At 33.4% G+C, this 8,817-nt stretch overlaps 1 protein-coding gene across 2 annotated transcripts; it reads left to right on the top strand.

Annotated features, from left to right (window-relative positions):
* Positions 1–3,477: 3,477 nt before the first annotated feature.
* Positions 3,478–8,086, top strand: LOC140991354 (homeobox protein knotted-1-like LET12). 2 transcript variants are annotated; one of them, XM_073461271.1, is made up of 6 exons: positions 3,478–4,155; positions 6,402–6,522; positions 6,998–7,191; positions 7,292–7,423; positions 7,513–7,649; positions 7,732–8,086. In XM_073461271.1, exons 1-6 carry the CDS (start codon positions 3,634–3,636, stop codon positions 7,733–7,735), a joined length of 1,110 nt encoding a protein of 369 aa, XP_073317372.1. In that variant the 5' UTR covers positions 3,478–3,633; the 3' UTR covers positions 7,736–8,086. The 2 variants fall into 2 exon arrangements, with proteins under 2 accessions (XP_073317372.1, XP_073317371.1); XM_073461270.1 differs by having other exon boundaries at positions 7,724–8,086.
* Positions 8,087–8,817: the final 731 nt, after the last annotated feature.

Below are 8,817 nucleotides of genomic sequence, written 5' to 3'. Positions count from 1 at the left end.
TAAATTAATATCTACGATCTCACATATTATATTCTTTAAACGAAGTGGCATGATCCATATTTGAAATCAAAATTAATACTTTTGGCATAAATCAAAGTAATTTATTTTCATGGGTCGTGTTAGGTAGGAGATTTATCTCATAAAATTAATCTGTGAAATGATTTCATAAGAATTTTGTCTTAAACGATAAAAGAGTGAGATTTTTAAGGTCAGTCGACGATTTGTTCAAGCACCGTTTTGGTAAAAGCTACTTCACTATAAATTATAAACAAGATAAGGACTTGATATGGTCTTATTAAACAATGATCATTGATCATATCGTAAATCTCAATGTGTTTTTTTCAAAGAATTGCCTTACTTCTTGCGAAAGGTTGCGTGGATTTTCGCAGTAGTAACATTGTTCGTTATCAACAAAATAAATTATGAAAAAATGTTCTAACATAGGATTGATATCGATCAAACATATACTAACCAGAAAGAGCGTACGAAGATGAAATTTTCAACAAGTTTCATTTCTTGTTTGAAGGGTGCCTGTATTTCTTTTTCCTATTCATTTTCGCAAGAGACATGGTTGAAAATTGAGTGGATTATCCAATTGTTGGAGAAATTGACTTTGTTCGCAAATTTCGTGCTTCATGTTTTTTTTTCCTGTTTCCCTTCAATTTTGTCGGTAAGATGGTTGAAAAATTGTGTGTGCATCGATTACTAATATCTAATTAAATCACAACAACTAAATTTATTTCAATAAATTGTATAATTATACACTTAATTAATTACTTTATTATTATATTTATAGAATTTATAATATTCAGAATATTATCTATACTATATTATTAAGTGTGAGACTTTTAGAGTAACTATCTTTTGGTGTCATGGTCTGTTTTAATGATTATATATATTAATAAAGTATTAAAAATTCTATGCAAGTCACATGTAGTTTAATGGATAAAGTCTTTGTATCCCAAACTCCAAGTTGTAGGTTTAATTCCTATTTTGCCCTTTTTTCTTTATTTTTTCTATTTATTTTTTATTCATATATCAAAATTATAGTATAGTCCCTCACTAGTTTTTATAATTAGATTTTGATCCTCATTTAAATATAAATCATATGAATTATAAAAAATAATGTATAAGCACGCAACGCGTGCGTCGGTGTAATGGTATATAACCACGCAACTCGTGCGTCGGTGTACTAGTATTAAATATGTCGAAGAAGTAAGCCAAAGCAAAAAAATTAAATGGATATCACGCAGCTCTTATTTACCAAATCTTGATGAGTTTTGGCAGTTTAAATGGGTTCCAACCGCCGTGAACCACCACCCTTCAACAACAGCCGCCGCACGCACCAGAAACAATGTGCTCAGAATAATTCAGACGACGGAGAAAGCGACACATGCACTGTATGTTCAGAATGACACAGCTCCAAAATCTTTTATTAATAAATTGGATTCCCATTTTGAATTAATTTTTTTTGTTGAATACCTTTTACCAAAAGAAAATCTAATTCATCTATCAAATTTAATAGACAAAAATAAAAAGGGGGTGTGGATCCAGGTTGGTCGATAATCACGGCGCGTGCTCCGATGGGGTCCCGGAGTGTTGGTGGTCCCTTAAAGGAAGGAGCGACGCGTGGATGTCGTACGGCTCTGTGGTCAGTGTCGGGCGCTGGTTTTAATTTTATCCGGCTCTCCCTCATTTTTTCTAGGTTCTGCGTATCGATGGAACCGCCCTTCAATCTCCTTTTTCTTTTCTTTTTTCTTTTTTTTTTTACTATTAAACACGATATCTCGTCTCAAATTTATATTTAATAAATTTGTTTATTCAAATTATTTTACATCGAACTCGACTGCGCGATTGTAACGAGATGCTAGCTAGGTTCTCATTGATATAATATCAAAATTTCACGATATAATTGTTGTAAATAGATTAGAGTATGTCTCTTGTGAGACTGTCTCACGGATCTTTATTTGTGAGACGCGTCAATCCTACCGATATTCACAATAAAAAGTAATACCCTTAGCATAAAAAGTAATACTTTTTTATTGATGACCCAAATAAGATATTCGTCTCACAAAATACGATCCGTAAGACCGTCTCAGACAAGTTTTTACTATAGTTTTAATATTATTCTTTTAAAAATCGAACAATTCAAAATTTGACCCCAATTGGGAACTTCGTTTTCAAATTGGAATATATTACCCATTTGACTAATTTTTGTTCAACAAAGAAGCCAATAATATGAGATTAAATTAAAGATACTATATAAATTATTAAATAAGTTTATCATAATATTATATTAATTTTAAAAACTCAATAAATAAGTTATTTTTTGTTATAAAAATTATTTTCAAACTGAAGATCTTAATATCAAACATAATATAAATAATTCCATCATGTAATAGAAAACTTGAAGTTGAAAGAAGATTTGATGAAATTTTGGAATGTTTGAGACATTTCAAATGGCAATTATGCCAAAAGTTGTAATGTTTTTTGGTCAATAAATCTGAAATTTCAACAATTATTGCGTTTGAGATAGTGAACATATATATAAGAAGTAAATAATAAAGTATTTAAGAAAAATAATTAATTAATTAATATTATATTATATTATATTATATTATATAAAAGACGAGGAATTGATGAAAGCATTCAAAGTAACGTCAATCAAGAGTCATTCATACACGTCTCACGTTTTTCTTTCTCCCATTTTTTGAGTGCCAACCCAACCAATATACAATTATTTATAATAATATAATTGAATAAATAAATAAATAAAGCTTCTCCCAACAAAAAAACAAATAATAATAATAATAAATGAATAAAGCAAAATCCCAATCAATCAAAAAGTCTTGTCTTATTCCACGATCTTTTTAGAAAACATCGACAATTATTTATGTACCATGTATTATAATATTTGCATGAGAAGAGAAGTGTGAGTGATTAATTAATCTATTTATTTATTATTATTATTATTGCTTTAGGTTTTTTTTTCTCCTTGCCGTCTAATTCAACTGGCTTGCTATATTTTGGTTAGCGACGATTTTATTAATTTATATTCGTGAGACGAGTTCAAATTACATGGAAAATAAATGGATAAATCAAATGCTACACGCAAGTTGTTACAAAGGACCACATATCAATCAAATTTTAATAACTTTATATGTATAAAAAGTTTTATAAATTTTTCGAAAAAGGCCAGCGGAATGCTGCGAATTTAAGGTCCCCCCAATCAACTTGCCATAAATTGTAAAACTCTTCACGGAATTTTAAGTGCAAAAATTCATTCCTCCTAATATTTGGTTGCATTTGAATTTTAATTTTAGTTATTAAATAATAATAATAATAATAATCATTTTATTAAGTGGTGAAGGGTTATAAAAATTATTTAGTTCGGTATATATATTATATTAAAATTTTAAAGAATATCATCTCTCAAAGAACAAATATGTTGAATTTCAACGTCCATACATTCCTTCTACTTAGATTGAGATTGAGAAACACACATTTTCTCTCTGAAAATCTTGAATAGCATCAGCAGCACCCAGCCACTCTGTGTGTGTGTGTCTATATATATATATATATATATATATAACTGTGGGTGTAGGAGGCAACGGGGCATCAACCACGACGCACATGGCATTTCAGGACCACCACCACCTATCCCAAGAAATGCCCCTCCACTACCCCGATCACCACCACCACCAACACCCGGCAGCGTCCGCCTCCCTCTTCCGATCCATCCTCCCCGATCACCACCACTCGCCAGACGACAAGACGCCGCCATCTCAGCCAGTCACGGCAACCAACACATGGCTCCATCACCCCCACCACTGGCTAATGACTCAAAGTCAACACAGCCCCCAGACCCCGCCGGACAACAACGATCACCACCAAGAAAGCGGCGGGGGGGATAATAGCAACAGCAACGGGAATAACAACAACTGGGAGAGAGAGAGGTGCAAGGCGGATATCCTTAGCCACCCGTTGTACGAGCAGCTGCTGTCGGCGCACGTGGCCTGCCTCCGGATAGCTACGCCGGTGGACCAGCTGCCGAGGATCGACTCTCAGCTTTCTCAGTCGCAGCAGGTGGTGGCTAAGTATTCTGTTCTTGGGCATGGTCAGCCCCTAGATGATAAAGACCTCGACCACTTCATGGTACAAAACATATCTATTAATTCTTCCCATTAATGTTGTGTGTGTGTGTGTGTGTGTGTATATATATATGTGCGTCGGAATATCTCCGTGAATATGAATTAAATGTGTTCTTATGCGGTTGTCTGGTGATTTATGGCATGATTGTAGCGAAACTGTTTGATTCTCTTTTCGAATTTTGATTTTGATCGAAAATTTGATCTTCTAGTCTCCAAGATTAAATTTTTAGAAATTCTTGGATCTCCCATGATGATTATTCCGCGTACTTTCAATGGTAGTATGCAAGATCGATATTCATGGGTTTTTTCCCCTTAGTTCTTTGATAATTTAATAAATTATTTAATTTAATTATTATGGTCAATTGTGAAAATTCATTTTATTTCAAGAAATCGGTGAATTTGGCTCCAACTGAACTAAAGCTTTTTGATGTTGAATTTCGTAGGCTAGCTTTTAGTGTAAGGGATCGGAGGACAAGAAACCAAAAACATATACATCGCCATATTCTTATATTTCAATGTCATAAATTTTTAGACTTCATTTATTTTTTTGTCCCCCTTTGCGATTTCTGCTTCTGTTGTTGATCGAATACCTTTTGGAATTCTCTTTGTATAATGTGAGTTGGAATATCTTGTTGTCGCATCAAATAGGAATCCTATTGTGCCTAGTACACTAATAATTGAAACTCTATTTTTTTAGTGCTTCCAAGAATCTCTTTGTTGATGGAGTTCTGCAAGTACCTTCGGATAGATAAATTTAAAATTTATTTTTGTTATTTGGATTCTTTTGTCATGGGAATTTCAACTTAATTCTTATTTGTCTTAATACAGCAATAGAGGAGAGAGCAATACGAGAATATTGAATACAACTTTAAGTGGAAAACTCCCAAGGAAATTAGGTAGAAACTACCGGTACAATGAATATATTTCCCTATAATATTTTGTTGGTAAAATAAGTCATTGACTAGAAAACTAACTCATGATATATCAAGCTCAAAAACCAGATATTTGGAGATGTATAAACAAGGGTAAGAGAGCTTCCTGCTTGAAAACACGCTATTGAATTTGCAGCCCCTCGTTTCGACAAAAGTGGGGTGTTTAAACTGATGATAGTTGTTCATCTACTCACATTTCTGCCACCTGAAGATTAGATTGAGAATACATATATAACCTTTCAATCTTCTGCTAGGCCACCTGAGGATGTACATTATTTAAATTCATCCGTATGGATTGGCTTGGCTTGGCCAAAGCATGAGCCAAGTAATCTCCCACCACTTCTTAAACAAAGTGAAACTGGACTCTAGCATATTTAGTTTTGGAACGAAAAGTTAGATTCTTTTTAATATGCAAAGTCTACTCAAAACTGTCAAAGAGCAAAAAAATCTGCTCTTTTTAATATGCAAAGTCTACTCAACTTTCAAAGAGCAAAAAAAAAAAGTTGAATCCACGTTGCCTCCTTACGAGCTTGTGTAGTTTCCATGTATTTTGCCTCCGTTACAGACAAGTTCACAACTATTTGCAATTTCGAATCCAACTTACTCCATCTCCTGCAAGTGTAAGTAAGTATTTAAGTAATGGCATATTTTCTTTTATTAGGATCAAAACATGAGTAGATCATTGACAGCTATTAAAAGTTATCCATCATTCATGTCTGATAGCCTCCTTCTTTGTCAAGATGAGGGGCTTCAAATTCAAAGATGGAAAATGTAATGCGTTTCAAGTAGGACCTCTCTCATTAGTATATATCGAAAAATATAGAGAATATGAATTTGATATCTTCTGAGCAAATTTTCAATTGTCATCGAAAGAGTAATAGAGGTGTCTTGTATCTATGTCGTAGAGGGAGGTCGTAATTCGCTAAATATCATAGTGAATTATTTTTTCTGTTTCGTTCGTGGGTTTGACCCTAATTTGTTTAGGTGTTTTGCATGTAAAACCGTGATGTTTATTTTTGTTTTCATTCTCATGTTACTAATTGCGATGGATATCACATAACATTAAATTTAAACGTTTATTTAACATTTACAGTGAATTCTAATATTACCCAATAAAGATATCAAGCAATCCACAGACTTCTCAGAAACTCAGAAAAGGTGTAAAATGGACTTTGATTGAACTGAAATGGGCATAATTTAAGCATCCACTGTTCCTTCAAATGATTAGATTTGTAGATGATTATTATTTTTTTATTGCAGTTATAATGTCACATAATTAATGTATGAAATCTTTGTTTGTTCTATCGTTCTCATGTAGACGCATTACGTTCTATTACTCTCGTCCTTCAAAGAGCAATTGCAGCAGCATGTTCGGGTTCATGCAATGGAAGCAGTGATGGCTTGTTGGGAGCTAGAGCAATCTTTGCAAAGTTTGACAGGTGATCATTTACTTTTAACTCTCACTGTTTCCTATCGAACTTCACATGTCAATCATGGTGTCTCATCTCAACCAACATTTCCATGGAGTTTTAACCATTGAACATCCATCGTCGTAATCAAATGTGATTTGTCTGAAGTTTTAACCATTGAAAATCCATCGTCATAAAAAATTTATGCTAAGCCGGTTGTGCATCTTATTGTTTCCTTACTACCCCCAAACATCAGCTCAACCAGACAATCATACCTTCTATTCAGTTGCTTTTTCTTGATTAGCCATTTTGAAGCAATATATACGAATCTTTCTTGTGTAGGCTATCTAATCTCTCCTTGCACAGATGTGATAGTGTAGTTTAACGCAATTACTAGCTAGTGTCTCATCTAAATATTATGGATGCCACTGGCAAAAAAAAATTTAACAGCCACGCAACTGTTTCATTGTATATCAGGCTGATTCATTTGAGCATTTGTTGACAGGGGTAGCACCGGGTGAAGGCACGGGAGCAACTATGTCTGATGATGACGAGGACCAGACTGATAGCGAAACCAATTTATTTGACGAAAGTCTAGACGGGCCAGATAGCCTGGGATTTGGTCCTTTAGTACCCACTGAGACCGAAAGATCCTTGATGGAACGCGTGAGATTAGAACTCAAGCATGAGCTTAAACAGGTTAGAGATTAAAGATGTGAACTTGATCAGATGATAATGCTTTATAGCTTGACACATTCACGTGATTATAATTCATTAGCATCATTTTTCTTCTCTATAGGGTTATAAGGACAAGATTGTGGACATCAGAGAAGAAATATTACGCAAAAGACGTGCTGGAAAACTTCCAGGCGACACCACATCTGTCTTGAAAAACTGGTGGCAATCACATTCCAAGTGGCCTTATCCAACCGTAAGAAGACGCTAAATTGCTATGACAGCTACTTTCTAGATTAACAAACTTTCACATCATCGTCTTTAATTCATGATGCATTTTTTTAGGAGGAAGATAAGGCAAGACTGGTGCAGGAAACCGGTTTGCAACTGAAACAGATCAACAATTGGTTCATCAACCAACGGAAAAGGAATTGGCACAGCAATCCTTCATCGTCTACTTCCCAGAAAAGCAAACGCAAGAGGTTTGTTTGTCTCTCGACTCCCATACCTGTTTTTACTTTGGCTCAAACCCCGACTTGATTTCGTTCTCAAATAGTGGTGCAGGTGACAAAACAAGCAACGATCGTTTTGTGTGATGGAAGAAACATACAGTAATATCCTTATAAGCCACACACAACACTCACATTCCTTCTAGAATGAGGCCGGTGCCTGAAATGGACAAACTCAGCAACTGCTAATTGACAAGATCATGAATGTAGGTAATATGCTTTGAACCATTTAAGAAACATGAAATATAATTCTTGATGTCAGATGTAAACGACTAGGAAGGTTTCCCATGCATTTGATAGGTTTTGATGTTTGTGTTGCTTGATTTTCAGCAACTTTCAGTGTTCTACGTAAAACTTATGCCAAAGTTTTGCTAAAATATGCTAATATCACAAGATCAGTTGCCTCACAATTTAAAGTTCTTGCCAAATTATGTGGTGGAAAATGATCAGGGTTCGAGCTAGAATAAAAGCTACGTTCTTCATGTACAGCACCAGAAAAAAGAAATCCATCAAATACTAAATTAAAACTGCTGCAAGTTGAAAACAAGATGTATGTTTTTTCTTTCTTTATTATTATTTTTTTGAATAAAATATGATAATCACATACAATTTTAACAAATTTTAAAATATAGTTATTTACATCATATATTATATTTTATATGAGTCAATAATATTTATCAAACAGTACAACCAGATTCTTTTTAAAACATCATCAGTCATGATTCTCTTACAATTTTCTAGTTTAAAGTAAGTTCAATATTGTAATTATATATATATATATATATATATATATATCTTCATGTTTTGATACTCAACGTTCACAATTTATGTCTTATTATTATTTTTAATTACAATTTATGTCTTATTTACGTGTTTATAGTTTAAGATCTTGCAATGATCAAACTGAGGAATCCAAAAACTAATTTCAGGCTCGTCAAACCTAAAAAACAATATTTTATTGATTTATATATAATATTTTTTTATGTACACAGTATATCCATCAAAATATAATTTTCCAAATCCACACAATAAGATTGAGCAAGATACTACAGAATCTTTAAGCAAAAAACCATGGAATCTTGCTCAGAAATTCCATGGTTTATTGTAGGTGAAATATCAATTCAATATTGGGTTTCACTTT

Source organism: Primulina huaijiensis, chromosome 13 (assembly GCF_012295235.1).
Source record: "Primulina huaijiensis isolate GDHJ02 chromosome 13, ASM1229523v2, whole genome shotgun sequence".
NCBI lineage: Eukaryota > Viridiplantae > Streptophyta > Magnoliopsida > Lamiales > Gesneriaceae > Primulina > Primulina huaijiensis.
The sequence above is the reverse complement of the archived record's forward strand: the minus strand, read 5'-3'. Positions and strand labels throughout refer to the sequence as shown.

Excerpts from the sequence above, each read along its gene's own strand:
- LOC140991354 (XM_073461270.1), top strand. The coding sequence starts at position 3,634 with ATGGCATTTCAGGACCACCACCACCTATCCCAAGAAATGCCCCTCCAC. Across the intron at positions 4,156-6,401 it reads AAGACCTCGACCACTTCATG|ACGCATTACGTTCTATTACT; the intron begins GTACAAAACATA and ends GTTCTCATGTAG. Across the intron at positions 7,650-7,723 it reads CAGAAAAGCAAACGCAAGAG|TGGTGCAGGTGACAAAACAA; the intron begins GTTTGTTTGTCT and ends GTTCTCAAATAG.